Source organism: Esox lucius, chromosome 11 (assembly GCF_011004845.1).
Source record: "Esox lucius isolate fEsoLuc1 chromosome 11, fEsoLuc1.pri, whole genome shotgun sequence".
In the NCBI taxonomy this organism is placed as follows: domain Eukaryota; kingdom Metazoa; phylum Chordata; class Actinopteri; order Esociformes; family Esocidae; genus Esox; species Esox lucius.
The window spans coordinates 43,213,056-43,236,096 of record NC_047579.1 but is presented as its reverse complement, the minus strand read 5'-3'; the positions used below and the strand labels follow the sequence as shown (position 1 = coordinate 43,236,096).

The window sequence follows — 23,041 nt, the reverse complement described above, 5'->3', positions numbered from 1 at the left end:
CCTTTCTCTGATCGTCCACTCCCTCATGATTTATCTCCCTCCTTTGCTTTCTGTCTCTCTCCCTTCCTGTTTCTCTCCATCACTCCCTATCTCCCTTTGTCCCTTCCTGTCTCCCTCATTGGCTGGACCTGCATACGTTATTAATAGAGTACAACAGGGAAGCACCAATCAAGTCCCAGGGATGACATGAGGGTGTTGGTGGGTAGGGGTGTTTGTTTTAGCCTTCCCAGATGTTTTCTACCCTGACATTCGGTCCACATGTCCCTCACCACCCATTTCCTTCTCATGTACAGTATCTCGCACAAGTGAGTACACCCCTCACATTTTTGTAAATATTTGATTATATCTTCTCATGTGACAACACTGAAGAAATGACACTTTGCTACAATGTAAAGTAGTGAGTGTACAGCTTGTATAACAGTGTACATTTGCTGTCCCCTTAAAATAACACAACACACAGCCATTAATGTCCAAACCGCTGGCAACAAAAGTGAGTACACCCCTAAGTGAAAATGTCCAAATTGGGCCCAATTAGCCATTTTCCCTCCCCGGTGTCATGTGACTCGTTAGTGTTACAAGATCTCAGGTGTGAATGGGGAGCAGGTGTGTTAAATCTGGTGTCATCGCTCTCACACTCCCTCATACTGGTCACTGGAAGTTCAACATGGCACCTCATGGCAAAGAACTCTCTGTGGATCTGAAAAAGAATTGTTGCTCTACATAAAGATGGCCTAGGCTATAAGAAGATTGCCAAGACCCTGAAACTGAGCTGCAGCACGGTGGCCAAGACCGTACAGCGGTTTAAGAGGACAGGTTCCACTCAGAACAGGCCTCGCCATTGTCGACCAAAGAAGTTGAGTGCATGTGCTCAGCATCTTATCCAGGTGTTTTCTTTGGGAAATAGAGATATGAGTGCTGCCAGCATTGCTGCAGAGGTTGAAGGGGTGGGGGGGTCAGCCTTACAGTGCTCAGACCATACGCCCCACACTGCATCAAATTGGTCTGCATGGCTGTTGTCCCAGAAGAATGCACAAGAAAGACAGCAAACAGTTTGGACATGGATTACTGGAACCATGTCCTGTGCTCTGATGAGACCAAGATACACTTATTTGGTTCAGAGGTGTCAAGCATTTGTGGTGGCAACCAGGTGAGGAGTGCAAAGACAAGTGTGTGTGTGTGTGTGTGTGTCCCTTTGGAGACTGGGCCGCAGGGCAGTATTCCAACATGATAATGACCCCAAACACACCTCCAAGACGACCACTGCCTTGCTAAAGAAGCTGAGGGTAAAGATGATGGACTGGCCAAACATGTCTCAAGACCTAAACCCTATTGAGCATCTGTGGGGCATCCTCAAACGGAAGGTGAAGGAGCACAAGCTCCATGATGTCGTCATTGAGGAGTGGAAGAGGACTCCAGTGGCAACCTGTGAAGCTCTGGTGAACTCCATGCCCATGAAGGTTAAGGCAGTGCTGGAAAATAATGGTGGCCACACAAATTACACTTTGTGCCCAATTTGGACATTTTCACTTTTTGTTGCCAGCGGTTTAGACATTAATGGCTGTGTGTTGTGTTATTTTGAGGGGACAGCAAATTTACACCAGCTGTACACTCACTACTATACTTTGTTTCAGTGTCAATTATTCAGTGTTATCAAAAGATATAATCAAATATTTACAAAAATGTGAGGGGTGTACTCACTTTTGTGAGATACTGTATGTACGTGACTCTGAGCAAGGCAGAGGAGTAACAGACATTTTAAGGCCTTGCAGAAGATAAGGCAATGTTTTCTAGTGGCTGTGGTGAGCTCATGTTGGGGTTATCTGTGTCCCTGACAAGATTAGGCAGAGTAATAGTGGTTCCTAATTGCGGAGGGTATTTATCGATGTCGGGGGATGGAGAAAGAGACGGACAGTTGATGAAACGGTGAGGGAACGCCTCTGATTTATTTTTCTGCACTCTGTCCCCTCAGAATAACACCATTTATCACCCTGACAGATAGACATGCAGGGCCTTAGTCACTTACAAAATGAATTAACTATTTTTCATGCAAAATTGATCCGATCTCACACAAACAGACAGACACACACACATACACAAACACACAGACACTTTCAATTTCTAAATGTGTTGCAAAGCTCTGCAGAATGAAGTTTCAATGTCATACTTTTTAAAATAAATGTTCTGATTCATGACTACAGCCTTGTTTCATCGCAGCAACTCAGAAATGACTGTGAGATTTGAAGTTCGTGACATTCATCCTCCAAGACATGTCCCGCCTTGCTACTTCTCCTCACACTGCAAGATCAACACTTTTATGGCTGTTGATCTCAATTAGCTTGCAGATGCTCAAAGCACCACAGGGAGTTGCTAGAACGAGACAGGGTAACCCTCACTATTCATTCCTCCCCACTGCCTGCGTAGCGCCAATGGCCAGGGAGTGAACCGTATCGCAGAGTTGGAACCAGATTGCAATGCAGTGCCTTATATTGCTACATCTCTTGGGAGGCCGACATTTACTTATTTAGCTCAATAGGAAGGGGAGGGGGGCTTTTACTTTTTTGATGAGTATAATTTATCTCACAGGCACAGTGGAAAATAAAAATAGTTCTCTCATGCTTGATTCAATCCAGTGGCTATTACTGCTAAAATGAAGACATTAGCTAGATCTCTGTCTTTATCTGGGAGATCTCAGGACTGATCACTACAGCTCCACCTGTTCATTTAAATTGTAGCATCACAGATGACTGGGTTGGCACTGTGCTCTTGGAAGGTGTCCTGTCTGAGTCATTACGGCAACTTGAAGGCTTCATTAGTCTACACTTTCACATCCATGCAGCTAAATGTAATCAAACTCATCATGTCTAAAGCTCCTAGCTGGCTCAGCAGCCTCTACTGAATTACATTGCAGCCCTGTCCCTCATCCGTGAGAGGAATGGATTCACTAGCCATGTTGGGTTTGTGTGGAGCAGAAATTCCTTTGTCCCTCTTCCGTTGTCATAGATGAGCGGATTTGGCAAATTATGTGATGCATATTCTGAGAATGACTGTACTCTCTGTTTATGCCCCTGTTGTCTCCCTCACTGTTCTAGATGAATGTGTGGATCCCCTGGTGTCTCAGCTCTACGCCTCATCCTTCCTGGCGTCATCCAGATATAACTTTTTATATTCTGCCAACTTTGCCAAACTCTATGGTACGTTTAAGAGAAATGTGCATTCTGGTTGATAATGAGTGTGTTCTGGTTGATAATGACGTGTGTGTTCTGGTTAATAACGACGTGTTTGTTCTGGTTGAAAATGACATGTGTGTTCTGTTTGATAATGATGTGTGTTCTGGTTGATAATGACGTGTGCGTTCTGATTGATAATGTCGTGTGTTCTGGTTGATAAGGATGTGTGTGTGTTCTGGTTGATAATGACGTTTGTTCTGGTTGTTAATGATGTGTGTGTTCTAGTTGATAATGATGTGTGTGTTCTGGTTGATAATGATGTGTGTGTTCTGGTTAATAACAATGTTTATGTTCTGATTGATAATGTCGTGTGTTCTGGTTGATAAGGATGTGTGTGTGTTCTGGTTGATAATGACATGTGTTCTGGTTGTTAATGATGTGTGTGTTCTGGTTGATAATGATGTGCGTGTTCTGGTTAATAACAATGTTTATGTTCTGACTGATAATGACGTGAGCGTTCTGGTTGATAATGACGTGAGCGTTCTGGTTGATAACGACATTGTGTCCCTTGCTTCAGGAAGCAGCGGCTGGTCACCATCTCCCAGAGACAGACAGCCCTGGCTGCAGATTGACCTGAAGAGGAAGTACCGTATCCAAGCCATCGCCACCCAGGGAACGTTCAACTCCTACGACTGGGTCACCAAGTACACCCTGCTCTATGGAGACAGGCCCGACGCATGGACGCCCTACATCATGAAAGGAGGCAACTCGGTAGGGATGGGGGGCGTTGGCAGAGGCTGTGGGTTTTATTAAAAGGATGAGTTATTTATTCTCCGGTAGACTGTTGTCAAGGGATGACTGGTCTGAAGGTGATGGAATTGTTACGTTTTAATGATGGGGTCATGTCAGACATCTGTCTGTCAGGTCGAAACTCATTTGAATGTAGTCCTTGGTTGTCAGGTGATGTACTCAAGTCAACTGAGTAGATTTCTGGTTATTTACATACATTCTCACCAAACACTGAGAGTGAAGTCTCTCAGTGAGAGAGTCGTACAACACTAATCGGGTTTCATTTGTTTATCTGCAGTAATTCAATGAACCACTGAATTACTGCAGCAATGGCAGTGACTGAATTACACAGCTACTGTGCTACTCGCCCCCTCCCTCCCTCCCTCCCTCTCCCTCTCTCAATGTACGTTTCTCTCTTTCACTCTCTGTCTTTCTGTTGTTCTCAGACGATGCCTGGGAACTGGAACTACTACCAGGTGAAGAGAAATGTGTTCCACTACGCGTTCACTGCCAAACACATCCGCCTCCTGCCCCTGAGCTGGAACACAGAGAATGGAGGCAAGATTGGAGTCAGGCTGGAGCTGTTTGGGTGTCCTTATGGTAAACACATCCTTTCCCAAAGTTTCTAGCTGGCATTCAGTAGGGCTTTTGTTTGAAAGCACGAGATAACTAGTGTTTATTGAATTTATGTCAAGCGGAAACAATGTAAGACAATCTCTACATTCTCACAGTGCCACTTTACGCTACTAATCCCTTACGTTCACCAAAGGCTAAACCAATTAATCAAATTAATCGCTCCAACATGCCAGATCAATACCAGAGTAAACATGTTACTAACCCAGTTGACAGTCAATTACCAACCTCAACTGTAAATTGAGTCAACCATGACAATAACCTCTTCCCCTCCTTTATGGTCCAGACTCCTACGTGATGCAGATGAATGGGGACGACTCTGTGTCCTATATGTTCCCCGGGAAAAGGTTCCGGACCCTGCAAGACCATTTTGCCCTGAACTTTAAGACCCTGGAGCAGGATGGACTGCTGCTACACAGTGAGGGCGTCCAGGGGGACATCTTTACTCTGGAGCTGAAGAAGGGACGTCTTGTCCTCACCATCGGGCTGGGTAGGGCCAGCTGTACTGTATGGGGGTAGTGCTGAACCCAGACTAGTCAGAGTGCTCCTTATCAGTCCACATATTATCCCACAGAGGCAGGTGTATTAAGACTTTTTCATCAGGGCGCAACATTTATCATAGCCCCACCAAACTCCAAATCGAACGAGACAACATTACTCTCTCTCTCTCCCTCTCTCTCTCTTTCACTTTCAGTCTTTCTGTTGTTCTCACACATTACTCCTAGACTAGATTACTGCAATGCTCTTCTTTCCGGTTACCCTGACAAATCAATAAATAAACTTCAATTAGTGCTGCACATGGCTGCAAATTGGAACACATTACTCCTATACTAGCCTCTTTACACTGCCTGCCTGTTAGGGTTAGGGCTGATTTTAAGGTTTTACTGTTAACCTATAAATCAATACATGGACTTGCTCCTACATACCTTGCTGAAATGATCCATCCATACATACCTACACATAACCTACGATCGCAAGATGCTGGCCTTTTAATTGTACCTAGAATTTCTAAAGAAACAGCTGGAGGCAGGGCCTTTTCTCATAGAGCTCCACTACTGTGGAATGATCTGCCAATTAAGGTTAGAAATGCAAACTCTAGTGTCTTCTAAAAACTCATCTCTACAGCACGGTTTATGATAAAGTGTAGCCTGGCCCAGGGGCGTGAAGGTGACCAGAAGGGTTGATACTGTCCACCCTTACTGTCTTGCCAGGTGGGCTCTCATCCCCACTGGGATGCCCTCTCTCCAATACCTTTCAGTGGAAGAGTCACTGGCTTGTTGTTGTCTCTCTGTTGCGCACTTGTGCAATAAGACTGTACTCTGCTGGCAATACTCAGCCCTCATTCAAGGTGGTTGCGGTTGGTGGGTGTCCCTTTGGTTGATGCCTGGCAATGTGGGTGGATTGATTTCCTGCCTGTTGGGCCCTGTCCCGGGTAGGGCCACAGTGTCGCCGGACCCCTGCTGTCTCATTCCCAAGGTCTTACGCTGCTATACTATTGTGCTGGGGGATTGGGTCAGTTCTCCTTCCCCACTAAGTTCTCCTTCTCCACTATAAATCGTTGTTGATATGAGGAATGAGGAATTTTCCCAGTCTCCTCCCGTTTTAAACTTTAGGAGGACATGAGGTCCTGGTCCACACCTGCGGAATACCTGGTTTGGGGGGCCATTGCTGTCCCTGTCCTTGTCCATCTGGTCATACTTCTGACCTAGTCTAAATTTAAATAGACTCTGGATTTAGCCCAGATATATTTATTAATTATTCCAATTGGACTCTTAATACCTCACCTGGTACAGCCAGAAGAGGACTGGTCACCCGTCTGAGCCTGGGTCCTCTCTAGGTTTCTTCCTAAATTTCGGCCTTCTTAGGGAGTTTTTCCTAGCCACTGAAATTCAACACTACTGTTGTTTGCTCCTCGGGGTTTAAGGCCGGGTGTTTCTGTAAAAGCACTTTGTGACAACTGCTGTTGTAAAAATGGCTTTATAAATAAATGTGATTGATTGATTTGAACATAACACTTAAATCAACAAATGTACATTGACTAATTACATTCAATTAATTGTCTCTTGAAAATAATAATACAAATGTACTCAATAAAATGAAATGTTATTTATAAATGTATGTTGTCTTATGCAGTTAATCAGTACACGACCCAGTGGGCATAGAGGAAAGACAGATAAGGGGCATGTGATCGGTTGGACTGTGAGCCGAATAATATTGATAATGACAAAATCAAAAGAAATAGCTGTCAAGTTATTTTTTCAGATTTGATCCCATTATCGTCCTATCAAATCCGTGTGTCATTCATCACCCTCCTCTTTCCGTAGGAAGCAGTACCGTGAACCAGGTGGATGGCCGTACCAGGATGAGCGTGGGCAACATACTGGATGACCAGCACTGGCATTATGTCACCATCAAGCGTCACGGTAGACAGGTCAATCTCACCGTGGACGCCCACACAGAGACGGCAGTCTGCAATGGAGAATTTACCTACATAGACCTGGACACTCAGGTTGGTCATTGGACTGTATGTTGTGTCTGTTGGTGAACAATGTAAGGCAGGAGGATTTGTAGTCAGTGTTGGGACAGTCGTTGGAACGGCAACTTTACGACAAAGCAATTGGCTCTTGGGTACACAAAAAAACAAATGTGTTAGGGTTAAAAAGAAATTGTTGTGGGCGCTGATTTGTCGGTAGATTTGGCCTGTTGCCCCAGGAATTTTCCACAAGACCTGCGAATTTGGGTGTAAATGTCTGGGAACTAGGTCACTATTTACCGGACTCTTACTAGACTTTCTTGGTGTACTTCGTTTATTAGCGCGACAAAATGACATGATCTAAACCTAAAAATAAAGCTGTAACGTTGAGTATAATGGAGACACACACAAGAGGTGTCAGTTTACCACAGACTTCTCAAATCCATTCTTCCTCTAGCTGTATGTAGGGGGAGTGATCGAGCCCAATTTACCCCACCTCCCAGAGATCCCTAACTTCCGTGGCTGTCTGGAGAACGTCTTCATCAATGGAATCAACATCATCAAAATGACTCAGGACCAAGAGCCTGAGATACGCATCCCTCTGCAGGTGGAGCTTCCCATCTGACCTCACACACTTCTGTGTCAAATACCCGTTTACATACACACCCACTGTTTCCAACAGACATGTTGCTCATCTTTCTTTGTAGGATGTTGTCCGATTTAGTTACCCAGTTCCTGAAACTGATGTCCTTACAAAATTTGTCCAAGTTAGCCATGCAACGATTCTCTCATTTGAGCGCCTTGTGTGGTTTTGTCTCAGAAAAAGATGCACTATGCGTGCCGCGACATTCTGTGGAAACCCATGACCTTTGCTGGGCCGGACAACTACCTTCAAGTTCCGGGGTTCTTCAGGAAGCCTCGGATGTTTGTCAAGTTCAAGTTCCGTTCCTGGGACTACACAGGCCTGCTGATGTTCACACGCTTCGCCGACGACCTGGGAGCCCTAGAGCTAGGCCTGAGTGAGGGACAAGTCAATGTCACACTCTTTCAGCCCGGCAAGAAGAAACTGCAGTTTGCAGCAGGTGATTCACACACTTAACTGCCATTTTCACAAATTCCAACCTGATCTCAGGAGATGTTGCGTTGTACATGTAAATCGTGAGACACTCCGTTTTGTAGGACAATTACCAATTCAAGTTGGGGTTTTAGGGATTACTTTTTTGTTAATTGCTCCATAGATTCAAACTTACAATCATTGACGAGGGTCTACGGCTTTTCCACCTGCCAACCATCCTTGTCAGCAACATGCTAGCAAACCGTGAGTCTATAGATAAATAAAAGGGCTCACCACTACCCCTAGTGGCTGTACTAAATATAACTTATCATACTAAATGAAATGTCCCAGATTTATGTAAACAATGTTACATCTTGTCTGTGACATGTTGTTGGAAATCAATACCATTGATCAATACCAAACTGAATAATTTACAGAACATACGAGAGGCCAGAAGATCCCTCATAAATAAATACTGTATGATGGTGTTTGTACTGAATGTTGGTTCAATGCCAAATATGTACAGACAATAGCTTATGCATTGCAGTAAACTCATTCCAAAAGCTGCAATAATAGTGCCTGTTTGCTGTCCTCTTCAGGATACCGACTGAACGATGGTTTCTGGCACACGGTGGATGTGACCGCCAGGGACAACCTGCTGTCCATCACTATAGACGAGGAGGAGGGCTCTCCGCTGAAGATCACCAACCCCTTCACTGTCCGCACAGGGGACCGCTATTTCTTTGGAGGTGAGCTGATCACCACACCTGTACCGTCTCACCTTGTCTACACACATTATGACTCTGGGAGGTGAGGCGTTGCCCATACCGGTGGCATGCCACACGAGACGCATGTGTCTTTTGGTAGAGCATTTCATCTAGCTAGAACTCCAGAACAGGGTTTACCTAGGAGCCACCATTCACTATGAAATGTACTGCTTCACCGGGAACATGTCTTCGCACCCATCTCCGTTGGTTTACCCTCAGGATGTCCAAAGACCAACAACACGATCAGGAAGTGCGAGACCAAGCTGAACAACTTCCACGGCTGCATGCAACAGATATTCATCGACAACGAGCCGGTGGACATCGACATCATCCTGCAGCGACGTTGGGGGCGCTACACCGAACTGTTGCTGGGTACCTGCGGAATCACAGACAGGTATTTCGCTCATCTCAGCTGATAATGACCAGTCAGGTTGTCAGGTTTTTCTCCAGTCAGAGGTTTCTAGCATTTGATGGCAGGGAATATGATACGCTGTTTTAACAGCCATTCCCTCTACACTTATTCTGTACTAGTAGGTATTTGGATTGCCTTTTTATTCATGTTATACTACAGTACATCAGTATGTTACTGCATTGACATGGACCGTGACAGCCTTTCCGTATTTGTTTGTCGTCCTTGGTGGTTTGGATTCTTGGCGCTTATAAAAACATTAATCAGTTCATTCTAATGCCTACGACACTGTACTGGCCTAGCCTTTAAAATGCAACTCATGAAGCATCCCAGAAGATGAGAGAGAGAAAGAGAGATTAAACGAGACATAATCCTCTTTTATACCTCTCATGTCCTGTCATACTTGTCTCTCACTTCGAAAATAATGTAATCTTATTACTGTAGAACTTAAGTCCTAGTATTTTCTGCAGATGCACTCCAAACCCCTGTGAACATGAGGGCAGATGTATCCAGTCCTGGGATGACTTCATATGTCTTTGTGAAAATACAGGCTACAAAGGGGAGGTTTGCCATATGTGTGAGTACTTCCTGAGAGATGGAACTTCCTGTTGTTTCCAAATGTAATTGACAGCATGTAGAACAACCGGTTTGTTGAAGTCATCCTTGCATTTGTAAGTTAGTGCACAATTTCTCTCCCTGTGAACAGCGGTCTACAAGGAGTCGTGTGAGGCCTACAGACTAACTGGAAAATCCTGGTCAGGCAATTACACCATTGACCCGGACCTTAGTGGACCTTTGAAACCATTTGAGGTGTACTGTAAAATGAAATGTAAGTAACCGACTGTTTGCCTTAAGTTGCTATGTTTTTTTTAATGTTAAGTATATAATGGATATACAGTGCCTTCGGAAGGTATTATGTATTCTTCACTAATAATTGATTAAATATATATATACAAATATTTTTGCCATTAATCTACATATAATGCATCATAATAACAAAGCAAAAGCTAATTTTTTTACATTTTTGTCAGTTTATTGAAAATTCTATATTTTAATAACTCACATATGAATTCAGACCCTTTGCCATTAAACTCCAAAGCTCAGTTTCAACCTGTCTCCTTTGATCAGCCTTAGATGTTTCTAGAACTCTGGCAAATTTAAATGATTAGAATATGATTTAGAAAGTCACACACCTGTCATTACAAGGTCCCACACCTCAAAATGCAGAACGGAAAAGAAAGCAATGAAAAGAAGTCCAATGAACAATCCCTAGACCTCAGGGATATGTCTCCTGACATAGATCTGGAGAAGGTTTTTAAAACAATTCCTAAAGAATTGAAAGTTCCCAGGAGCTCCATCATTGTTAAGAACTTTGGTACTACCAAGACTTCTTAGAGCTGTCTTGTCTGGCCAAACTGTAACTGGGCAAGAAGGTCCTTGGTCAAGGAACCTAAAGAACCTAAAGGCCACTGTAACAGAGCTTTATGGTATTGGAGAACCTGCCAGGACAACCATTGTTTCCGTACTCCATTAATCAGTCCTTTTTGACAGAATAGACACTCTGGTGAAGCATGGTGGTGGGAGCATCATGCTATGGGGATGCTCTTCACCACCAGGGACTGAGAAACTGTTTAGGATTGAAGGATGGATGATGGGAGCAAAATACAGGGAGATTGTTGAAGAAAACCTGATCAAGAATGCACAGAACCTCAGACCTGGGCGAAGAATAATCTTTCTGAATAATGCATGACATTGACCTGAAGCACCCAGCCATGAAAAAGCTGCAGTGGCTTCAGGAAAAGACTGTGAATGACCTTGAGTGGCCAAGCCAATGCCTGGTCTTGGACCCCACTAAAAAATATATTAATTATCCAAAGACACTGAATACAGCTACTGTACTCTAACAAATTTGACTTATATACAACTACTGTATTTTTACAAATTTGACTTATATATAATAACAATACTTTTCCACAACACAAGCAGAAGTAGGGTATTATTAAATACCTTCTCCAGTGATTTATTTATTGGTTGAAAACCAATATACCAAGTATAAGTACAGCTGAGAACAGACACCTAACAATAAAACAGTGTGATAAAAAAGGAGGAAAAAAACTTCAAGAAGTCAGTCTTGAGGAACAATAGACTAGCACAGGGGTTACTAAACTTTTTTGGCCGACGACCCCATTTAGATATTTACAAATTATCACGACCCCAACCATGTTAAGAAAAATTATATAATCGTTATATTTTTTTTTTGTGGTAATGAGAGTAAGTTTAAAAAACATTCTCCCCCGACCCCATTTTAATGTCAGGTGACCCCACATGACCCCTAGTTTGGGAACCTCTGGACTAGTAGAAGAGAACAACAGGGAGAAAGTACACCCCCCACCTCACCTTCTCATGACATACCGGGGCAACCGAGTGAGCTGTGCTTTTTGTTAAGTACATCAGATGTTAAGTGTGATGAAGATGAGATTGAAGTGCCCCAAAATAGCGGAGTCCCTGTTATTAAACCAGGCTGTGGTTGAGCTGATTGTTGACTGGGTGTTCCAGGGGAAATTAAAAAGCAACAGCAGATGAGAACGCAGGGCCATCTGTCTTATGTGTTGATCACAAAACCAGCAGGGGGAGTGGAGAACAGGTGTGGGGCCAGATCACTAATTGGTTGTGGGGCCAGAGCATTCTCCACCCAATCCAATTAAGCAACACCTATTAATCAAGGTGATTAGTCATTGTTCCGATGCGTTAAAGCGGACAGGACGCGACGGCAACAGATCAGTAGTGGATGGGCATTCCTCCCATCTGTCTATTTCTGCCTCACTCGCGTTTCACCACCCACTCATTCGAATGATACATTTGCGGCCTGCGAATGAAATCCCTGCGCTGTCTGTTGACCCAGCTGACAAGGCGTGGACGGTGGTGGAGCACGACCGCATGGTCGCCACCAAGGTGACCGGCAGCACGGTGGACCGCCCCTACGTAGGGGAGGTCCACTACTGGAACGCCTCCTGGGACGAGGTCACGGCGCTGGCCAACACCTCCATGTACTGCGAACAGTGGATCGACTACTCCTGCTACAAGTCACGTCTTCTCAACGCACCCAGTGAGTAGGGGTGGTCGGGGTCTCCGGGCAGCACTGGGTATTGGGAGGGGGTTGTTTTTTTATACACGTGTCTATGTAAATAATTATTACTTTTGATTGTAATTTTATTGTCTCATTATTTAGCAGTAGTGGTTGATTTTTTTTTTTTACATTTCTCATCACCAGTTGGAATGTTGCTGTTGTGTTCCATCACACACATTTTTTTAATCCTAAAGACTTCCCAACAAAGTGCACAGGATGTCTGAGTCAGCGATGCTTCTGGACAGTTCAGTTTGTTAAGAAAGTCAGCTGTGTCCCTCGAATATGAAGGTGAATTAAGACCAGCATGCTTGGTGCGAGATATGGCTTCAGCGGCTGACTTGAGTGCCAGGAACAACTGGAGGTCCGGGAAACGTTTTATGGCTAATCTTTTGAATCTTCTTTGTTATAATGTTGTTCAGAATAACATTTTCCAGAATATACTTAATCTTTCCCAGAAACCTGGCAGTAAGATCACAGATGTACAGGAAAACGGAAGCCTCTGTTGCTAAATTGATTTGCCATGAATCTTTGATATTTCTAGCATTGCCTTTATCTGCAGGTTTAAGGCCAAATACCGATTACACATCCTATTCAACTAAATGAACAATTGTCTCTACAGAAGCATTCAGGGCAGGGGAGTTGAAAGGACTCTTCGGTTTATACCATATTATTGTTTGTGGAGGACATCAGTATCAGATACTCTTGTCAGTTGTGCGCAGAGCAGTTGAATTGTCCCTAATAAATCTTTGATCTACCACTTTGTCTACTGTTTCAGAAGCTACAAAGGACAAACCTTTATTAAGAACAGAGATATTGTCTACCTTTAATTGGTTGTTGGACAGGTTAATCATGTTGAAGGCCTCTCTGCTCTCCTTGCTCCTCAGTCACACTCCTTTGTCATTTCATTCAGATGGGAGACCTTACAGTTTCTGGATTGGACGGAATAATGAGAGTCACGAGTACTGGGGCGGGGCTTTCCGTGAGAGCGGGAAGTGTGGCTGTGCTATAAACCAGACCTGCACTGATGCCAGATTTCACTGTAACTGTGACGCTGACTACCGCCAATGGTGAGATAGAGTGAGACAACTTCCTGTAGCTTTATTCCCGTAGGCTGCTGTACATTTACATTACATTCAAATGTAACCTGTTGTTCAGGTACTCCGACAAGGGTTACCTGATGTGGAAGGACCACCTCCCGGTGAGGAAGGTGGTGGTGGGGGACACTAACCGCACCGGATCTGAGGCCCACTTCAGCCTTGGGCCCATGCGTTGCCACGGCGACAGTGAGTGGAGAAACTGCAGAAACCAAAATGAAGGCGTGTCATTTGTCATGAAGCAGTATCCATGACGGAGTACCATTAATCATAGTGTTATTCGTCATGACGTGGGTTTGGAATTCCTGGCCCAATATATTTCGTCTGTTTCGTGTGATTCAGTTGACTGTTTGTCATGGTTCGGAATCTTATCCCATCTGTTCACAGGAAGCATTTGGAACACTGTATCATTCACCAAGCCCACCTACATAGAGTTCCCCACTCTCAGACCTGGCGGCAGCATTGACATCTCCTTCCAGTTCAAAACCTACCGCCCACATGGAGTGTTCCTGGAGAACTCAGATGACTGGCTGCGTAACTTCATACGCATTGAGCTCAACAGTAAATTACCCCTGTTTCCGTTGTGCGCAGTGTTGCCAGAATGGGGATGTTTCCCGCCCCCTTTTGGGTTATTTCTTATGACAGAGTTCAGGCAAAAATGGGCTTGGGCAGGTCAATTTCCCCCTTTTTTTTGGGTTGTATAGTAAAAATGAGGTTTGGGCAGGTTTTCTGTTGAGACCATGGGTGTTTGTTCTGTATTTGGTCAATAAAATCTGGCAACCCTGCTTGTGTGACTCATAGGAAGTCATTTATGAGATGAGTCAGGCATGCGTTTCCAAATTAAAAGGCAAAAGTACATTTGTTGCAATGAAAACTATAATAACTTGATGAAAGTTTACAAACGGTGTTATGAAAGTGTTCCAGTGTTTTACTCCATGTTTTTTGTTCCGTGTCTTCTTTCTCCCAGCCACCCAGAACCTAGTTTTCATATTCATGGTGGGAGACGGCATCCTCAACGTAACACTGCGCTCGCCGGTGCCTCTGAACGACAACGAGTGGCACTTTGTCCAGGCTGAACTCAACGTCAAGTTGGCCAGAATCAAGGTGGACTACCAGCCGTGGGCTGTGAGACGCTTCCCCGGCCAGACCTTTGTGACCATGAAGTTCACCCACCCTCTTCTCGTGGGTATGTCATCCAGCTGCTGGGTGCACAGGGGTGGGGTTATTCGTGGATGCCGCTCTGATTAGTTTTGCCAGCGCTACAGCACTGGAAACGTGCTTTTCTAAAAATAGATCTTCTTTTCAATAACAATGCGTTGATCTTCGTCATAATGTCACGGCTGACCAATAGTGTCCCTCTGCCACCAGGAGCAGCCAATCGCACCCTGTGGCCGTTCCTGGGCTGCCTCCGTGCGCTGCGGATCAACGGTGTCACCCTCGACCTGGAAGGCAAGGCCAACGAAGAACAGGGCATCCGGCGGAACTGCACGGGCCAGTGTCTGAACGCCACCATACCGTGTCGGAACGCTGCCCAGTGTATCGAGGGCTACGCTGCCTACACCTGTGACTGTGGCAACACAGCCTTCGACGGATTCTACTGCCACAAAGGTGAGCCCCAGCTCACTACCACTGCCCTGAGCGCTGGCCATTAACTAAGAAGGTGTTTCACAGTGTTTGTGACAACTTCAAAATAGGACTGAGGTCAAGCGTGTCCCCATTTATTTCCCCTTAGATATCGGGGCTTACTTTGAGATTGGCTCATGGTTGCGCTACAACATAAGGAAGAAGCCCACTACCAACGAGGAGTGGTGGGCTAACTGGCTGGACCCCCACTACCATAACTTCAGCCTGGGCTACAACGACACCAGCGATGAGATAGAGTTCAGCTTCAGCACATTCCAGACACCGGCTGTGCTGCTCTACATCAGCTCTTTTCTCCAGGACTACATGGCTGTCATCCTGAAGAAAGACGGTACGAATGCTAGGCAGGGAGGAGCACGTGAACATTCTGGGTCATTGTGGTTCAGACTCAAGACAGAGAATGTTCATGTTGAAGTGACATTTTGAGATTGTTCCCGGCTTATATTATAGAAGTTGGTTTACTGTGTGTTCTATATTAGAACACCCATAAACATGTCACGTCACTGACACCAAACCATCACTGACTTGACCGTCGTCAGTTAGTTCAGTGTCATGCGGTGTTCCGTTTCTAACCGGTGTGATGGAACCATCTATCCACAGGAACATTGGACATGAGGTACAGGCTGGGCTTGATTACCCACAAGTACCAGCTGTCTTTCAGGAACCTGGCAGACGGATTCCCCCACTACGTCAACATCACCAGACACAACCGGACCATCAGGACGCAGGTGCGATCTATCTCGACGACTACACCTACACATGTATCTATCCTGACGACTACACCTACACATGTATCTATCCTGACGACTACACCTACACCTACACATGTGTCTTTCCCAACGACTACAACTACACATGTATCTATCTCGACGACTACACCTACACATGTATCTATCCTGACGACTATACCTACACATGTATCTATCCTGACGACTACACCTACACCTACACATGTGTCTTTCCCAACGACTACAACTGCACATGTATCTATCCCGACGACTACACCTACACATGTATCTATCCTTACGACTACACCTACACATGTATCTATCCTGACGACTACACCTACACATGTGTCTTTCCCAACGACTACACCTACACATCTATCTATCCCGATGACTACACCTACACATGTATCTATCCCGACGACTACACCTACACGTACACATGTATCTATCCCGATGACTACACCTACACGTATCTATCCCGACGACTACACCTACACATATCTATCCCGACGACAACAACTACACCTACACATGCATCTATCCCGACGACTACACCTACACATGTATCTATCCCGACGACTACACCTACATTTACACATGTATATCACTTTTGTGACAGTGTCACATGACAGATAATCCTGCAGCAATGAGAACTAAACGCCAACGGACAGCATTTGATTTAGGGGAGAAAAATAAAGTCATGGCAAATCAAGTTTGACATTTTGACATGGGCTTTTTAAAATCCACAGGTTTTTTTTTTTATTTGAACACACAGAAATTGTGAAAATGTTACCCAACAAAACCCCAACAATCCTACCTCCATATTCATGGGGTTGCGTTGATTTGGGGAATGTCTAGGTGGACTACATGGAGCCGATAGTGGAGAAGATCACGCTGGTGGAGGACGGACGGTTTGACTCGCCAAAGAACATCTTCCTGGGGAGAGTTATGGGTAAGAAGCAATTAAACCCCTCAATGCTTCCTTTACTGTTAGCCTGGGAACAAGTCAAGTGTGCATATGTACAGTGTATCACGCTCTCTCTCTCCCCCCCTTCAGAGGTAGGCGAAATTGACTATGAAATCCAGAGGCACAACAGTCCTGGTTTGGTCGGCTGTATATCTGGGGTACGGTACAACATATACGCCCCCCTTAAGACCCTCTTCCGACCCAACGAGACAGAACCGCCGGTCACCGTGCAGGGCTTTGTCTCTGAGTCTAACTGTGGGGCCTTCCCCCCTGTCCACGGATACGTCCCCTGGGAGGCGGATCCATGGTTCACTACTATAGGTGAGACTACATATCCCATTAGGCATCTGGTGAGCCACATCACATTGGTGACATCATAACAACCAATTTGTGTACTTTATTTTAGATTACAACTATATCCACGATGACCTGGGCCTGTTTTGGTTAACAGGTAAGTTGTTACCGCGTGCTTGAGAACAGTTGTCAGCACATTTTAATAATTTCTCATGAAATGGTCGTTTAATGAACTTTGTGAAATCCATCGGGTTTAGGATTGGATTTTATGAGATCTTACTGTCATTTAGCAGCTGCTTGTGTGGTTATCAGGATGCCACATGCATACCACTCACGTTAGATGATCAGGATTAAAAATAATGACACCCAAATAAAATGAAATGATAAGGATTTATACCAGCATAATCGAGGTGTAGAGGTTACGTCAGATTATTACTAATGTAACTGCAATGGCCTAACCGGCTTTATTGCATGCGACTGCTTGTGGAATTAACAGCTCTAATGCTGGTACACAATCAACATGGCTCTGATTGAATTGGGCCCTTAGTGTTCGTCAGAGGACCACCGTCTGCCATCAGCGAGTCCTGACCTGATCCATTACAGCCTCCTCAAATTCTCCTTGTTTCCCGCTCTCTCACTCACCCCGTCTCTCCCTCTCTCTCTCCCCCATTAAAGCAGACTTACGGTATTAAACATTTTCATTTTTATTTTCCTAAAATCCCCTAATCCCTAAATCTGAGAAGCCATCAGATTCAAGTATAGGCTTTACGGTATTCAAGCCCAAAGCTAAAATGATGACATCATTATAATGCTAGAATCTAAAAAATGGATTTTTTTGGTGTCTGTTAAATAGGAGAGGTGGATGAAGCCCAGGATTATTCAGCAGCTCGGAGAGTAGTCTGTCCCTCACTGATTCAAATATATGTAGTGCTGCTTTCCCTCATCTAGTTATTTACAGTCTGCTTCAGTACTGGTTAAATGGGGTGTAGTTGTAAGAGTAATAATAAGAATAATCTTAATAATAATAATGAATCGGTTATTGTGCCTTTTATTTATTCAAATAAAACGATTTTACCATCTTCCCTAATTTTGCAATATCCAATTGTAGATTATTGCAACAATGCCCAACAGATTTTGGGGAGTCAAAGATGATGGCACGCTTTCGTCATAGGTCAGTGCATGCAGACTCATCTGACGACCTCAGTTAGCTTGACAGGCGCCCAAGCCACCTGAGGGAGTCGCTAGAGCTCAGTGAGATCGGTAATCCCGCTGACCATGCCGCCCTGCTCCCTGGGGCTTCCCATGGGCTTTTCAGACACGTGTCAGCTAGCAGCAGTCAAGGCCTGAACCAAGACTGTGATGGTCAGCTCGGTGTTATGAAGAAATTCCTTAGACCGCTGTGCCACTTGAACAGCCCTTTTGTTGGAATGCCTTTCGACCAACTGAGGGGCTTAAAATGCTTATGTTTTGGCTGGTTCTGCTCTCCCCTGGACGCCTCCAAATGTCACAATTACTGTGACGAACAAGGGATTTTCTGCTGCTTGCCATGTGCCATTTTTCTAATCACATCTTGACTGTGTCTTTTTCTCCCCTCTAGTGGTTGTCATCATGGCCGTGATATTGCTGTTCATAGGTCTGTATAGCATCTACATCTATCTGTACCGGTATAAGGGCAGCTACCACACCAACGAGCCCAAAAACCCCCTGGAGTCTCCGGGAGGCAGCAGCTCCAGGCCACTGACAGGAACCCTGGAGAAGAAACGCTTTCCGGAGATGGACGAAGGGTTCCGCAGCGACTGACCTCACGCCGACCAGCTCTGGGAGGAGAAGGGAAGGGTTTGGGCTTTACAACCAACACAATACCTGTTAGTGTTTTATAGTTCCCTCATTTTTTAAGATTTGTTTATGAATGTTTTTTTGTTTTTTTTAATGTATTACTTTTCCTGTTTTTTTCTTTTTCAGTCCCCAGGTATTTGTGATCTTATGCCTGGTGCTATAATTATGATGGGATTCAGTTTTGACAGGTAGAAAGTTCAAATCAAGCCCATATTGCATAAGTGACGACTGCCCATGTCTCACATTGTTTTATAGGTTTGACTAACTGAAGTGCCTCGACAGAGCAAAACTAGTTCAGGAAAATACCCATGAGATCATCCAGGATTTGAGACATAAACCGAGGGAATTTGTTTTCAGGTCACGTTGAATTGTGACATTCCACATCTTATCTTCATAGAAGCCTCTCTTGGTTTTAAGGGGAATTATTTTAGGTGTTCAAAGCTATATGTCACTTAGATCAATGCCATCTACTGTGTCACTCTTACAGACAATCCACTTTTGCAGCCGTTTCGATAACGCCAGTCAAACTGTCCCTTTCCATGCTTTGACTGGTGAACCCGATACACCCCAGAGAGATGGTGCCAATGATGCATCGACAACATCAACAACAGCAACCTGCATAATCTGGCGACTGTAAACTGTGTTTAAATGTGTTTGAAAACAGTGTTTCATCCCTACTTAAGACCAATTGAGGGGACTATTGAAAGCATGGAGCTGTTAGCTTTGATATGACGTTTCTAAACAATAACAGAAGGTATATAAGCATATATTAGTTTGTATTGCAGCCTATGAAATTGCATACCTATACAAAAGACAAACGTGTATTAATGGTTAGTTTCATTAGATAGCAGCTTCGCCGAATGTTATATGCTCTGCGAGGCCAAACCAACCAATGGTCTTTCAAAATCAATCAAGCGGTCGAGTACAATAAATACCCCATAGGGAATACAGTTAACATCTGGGATATTCGACCCTCTGTATGTTCTTGTTCATAATCCTGAGACAGACATATTCAAGGGATGGAGAGCCCTCAGAAGCCCTCTAGTCCTTCTAGTCTCTAGTCCGTCAAGTTGCCCAAAAGTAGTTTTACCAAGTTATTTTGAGGCAAACAGTTGGTGCACTGCTGATATGGAATGGATATGGAGATGTTGAACATAACCAGGGACAGGACTCTTTACTGCTACTAACTCTCATCTGAGCTTCCTTTTCCATTTGACTTCCAGTAGGGGTAGGGACACACGGCCGATATCCCAGCGCTGTTTCAGATTCCGAGGCCCTGGGTTGAAACGGCCTCCAACTGCAGTCATGGCATGCAGCCTAGTGAGGAATCATTGTCACAAACATCGTTCAGGAAAACACCGGCCCCACGTGAACATGCACAAAGAAAATCACCCAAGGTGACATTTTGTATAGAGGACCACAACGATGTCATTGTCACCACACTTGACTCTTTTTGCATCCGGCTGCTCTGTAAAACAGTACAGTGCTTCTGCCGCGGTTGCTTATTAGCTGCTTCTTATGGGGAGGGGGGGGTTGTAGAGACTTATTTCTTCAGGTCCAATGATATTTCCGTTTGGAAAGTCACAGTTTCAGGTTTGACGCTGAGGTTAAGCTTGTGGAGGTGTTTTCCAGTTTGTGAAACTTAATTGGGCCCATTTAATGTGTACTGTAGTAGCAGCCAAAGCTTAGGTCTCAGACATCATCAACCAGTGCCCGCTGAAGCTACTGTTCTAATGTGCCACTGGAAAAAAAAAAAGACATTTAGAAAATCATAAGCTATGCGTACTTCGAGCATGATGACCGCACCTTGCAATGAATGCAATAAAATCAGCCGCTTCCAGCACAGATCACTTAAATATGTTTTATGACTACTCCGCTCGCTGTGTGGATCCTTGACCTTGTGTTAACGTGAATATATGATTAAGGTGTTGATTGACTTTTTATTCCTATGGTTTGTATGTAACTAGGTGCAAGTGGGTGAAGGCTGGAAGTTTATGTTAATCCTAATCATGTCCGTGTATTGTGGCTAGGCTCCGCAGCAAAACCTGCTCTGCTCTGTGTCTATGCTGTACGCAAACTCACTATGTAGAAAACTATTCATCGTAGCTTTCTTACATGCTCAGGATGTTGTAAATACAGTACCATCCCCCTTTCACGCAGAAAGAATAGCATTATTCAAACAAATTCAAAATTTTTGCTTGCCTAGATGGCAAAAGGGATTACAATATGAAGTAATTTGAAGCTTCAATAGATTTTGCAATAAATTGTGTTTTTGCAAGCAATATTTGTAAGGAGAATAGTATGACTATTAACATTGGATAACAAGGCAAAAATATAGTAATCTTCAATAAATAATACGCCTTTCCCTGGGCCATGTAGTGCAATGTGTATCCAAGTTAAAGATCAAGAGATGAAGACAAATCCATTAAAGTGCCACTGTGTGGTTGATATGAATGTTAAATACAAAAAGCCTTGACTGATTCATATCGATTTATGTGCCAGACCAAGCCCATTTCAATGTCTATTGGTCAATGGTGGGTGAATTTATTTTCGGTCCCAAGAATATTGCTTCATGTCAAGTTATCAGTTATTTAATGCCAGAAAAAAATGTTTAAGTCTAAATGGAAAATCATCATGGTGGACCTTGTGGTTTTTGGAAGCAAATTTGTTCCTTGTGAAGAAAGGGATGTGTTGTATGTAAAGAATATCATGACTTTAGGTCAGACAGGATGAGGGGCAAGACCTTGCAGTCTGCATTTTTTATTGCTTTTCATAGCACTATCATCTGGCTAATCAGTGTAATTATGTAAGTGCCATCATAGGATGCATCGTTTACCCATATTCTGTCAAAATATGGAGTGAAGTATGTGAGATCGATCTAGTCCCTTCCCTGATGCCATTGTAGGAAACAATGAGAGCATGTATACCCTCTAAGAAATAGGGACGATGTGTTTGTAAGGAGACGGACAATCACCTCTTACAGGGTTCATATTAGACATGTCAACAACCTGGGTGAGATGTGCTTTGAAGCCTTTTACGGAAGTCGTCGACTTATTGATATACTGCGTAAATATATACGTTGTATTTTTTTCCGAAATGGACTACAATACATGCTGCCTAGCAACGCCACACCTCAGTTAGTCCGTCCATTCCTGGTCCCTGGAGTGTGGTTGAGTGTACAGTAGTCATTCGTAGGTTTGTGTTCACCGTTCTGTTGGTCATCCGGACCCCCCCCTACTGACGAGGACAGCCTCTGCATTGATAGTCTTGTCCCGTATGAGTTCAATAGGCCGAGGCCAAATGTACAGCCCGATGGTGGAAATGATCTGACCTGTTGTCGACCACCAGTGAGCGTGGAACACTGAGCAGATGGTGGTTGGATGCTGTCCAGGCAGGTGTGAATTACTGACTACACTGTAAAACACCATCAGCTCTTAGGCCTGTGCTGACTGGCTTTCTAATTTGGAAATAAGTGTAGGGTCCGCCTGGCCTAGGATTGTCTAGGCGAAGGGATTTATTTGACCATTCCTTTTCAATGTGGGTGACAGTAAGGGTGACGAGTCAAGTTGTCTGTTTGGAAAGGGGATTCACTTCATAAGGTTTAGAGGGAGTGAGCCCAAAAGAAACCAGAGGATTCTGTCAATTCTCTGGGCAGTGTGACATCACATGACAGACTATTGAAACCTGGCATGAGGAATAAGACCCAGACAGCTAGTGACTGACTGCAGAACTTTGTGTTTGTGACTGAAATGCACTGAAATTGTGGAGTTCTCTCATTCTGTGAAATTGGTTTTGTTCTGTAATACATTCACTGTAAATGACCATAACTATGTAAATCAAAGCAGAACCAAACTGACACTTAAATAAAGGAGATTGAAAGAAATCAATATTATGTCATGATTTTTACATGTGTCTGTGCAGTGTACAGCATCAATAAATCCATGTTTGTACAGAGAAATGTGGGCTCCCAAACCACTGGTGTGGGTGAGCAGGGGAGGCAATCAAAGGTAAGACTCTTGATTAAATGTATAAAGTTAAAGTTTTAATTTTCATAGGCATACA

At 44.2% G+C, this 23,041-nt stretch overlaps 1 protein-coding gene across 4 annotated transcripts in view; it reads left to right on the top strand.

Annotated features, from left to right (window-relative positions):
- Positions 1-22,866, top strand: part of cntnap1 (contactin associated protein 1) — a 28,029-nt gene extending 5,163 nt beyond the window's left edge. The window contains exons 2-25 of one of the 4 annotated variants that reach the window (XR_004576445.1): positions 3,090-3,191; positions 3,745-3,938; positions 4,403-4,556; positions 4,876-5,079; positions 6,914-7,098; positions 7,520-7,669; positions 7,883-8,144; positions 8,716-8,865; positions 9,103-9,277; positions 9,763-9,869; positions 9,999-10,121; positions 12,195-12,398; positions 13,330-13,486; positions 13,575-13,702; positions 13,901-14,074; positions 14,481-14,699; positions 14,882-15,121; positions 15,246-15,485; positions 15,755-15,882; positions 16,741-16,834; positions 16,940-17,170; positions 17,256-17,300; positions 18,741-19,008; positions 20,203-22,866. Coding sequence is in view for 2 of the 4 variants with exons in the window: in XM_034295315.1 (XP_034151206.1) it covers positions 3,090-3,191; positions 3,745-3,938; positions 4,403-4,556; positions 4,876-5,079; positions 6,914-7,098; positions 7,520-7,669; positions 7,883-8,144; positions 8,716-8,865; positions 9,103-9,277; positions 9,763-9,869; positions 9,999-10,121; positions 12,195-12,398; positions 13,330-13,486; positions 13,575-13,702; positions 13,901-14,074; positions 14,481-14,699; positions 14,882-15,121; positions 15,246-15,485; positions 15,755-15,882; positions 16,741-16,834; positions 16,940-17,170; positions 17,256-17,300; positions 18,741-18,943 (3,869 nt within the window). In the remaining 2 variants the exon portion in view is untranslated. Of the gene's footprint in view, positions 1-3,089; positions 3,192-3,744; positions 3,939-4,402; positions 4,557-4,875; positions 5,080-6,913; positions 7,099-7,519; positions 7,670-7,882; positions 8,145-8,715; positions 8,866-9,102; positions 9,278-9,762; positions 9,870-9,998; positions 10,122-12,194; positions 12,399-13,329; positions 13,487-13,574; positions 13,703-13,900; positions 14,075-14,480; positions 14,700-14,881; positions 15,122-15,245; positions 15,486-15,754; positions 15,883-16,740; positions 16,835-16,939; positions 17,171-17,255; positions 17,301-18,740 lie in introns of those variants that run through there. The other 3 variants (XR_004576444.1, XM_034295315.1, XM_034295316.1) reach the window with 3 other exon arrangements.
- The last annotated feature ends 175 nt before the right edge of the window (positions 22,867-23,041 follow it).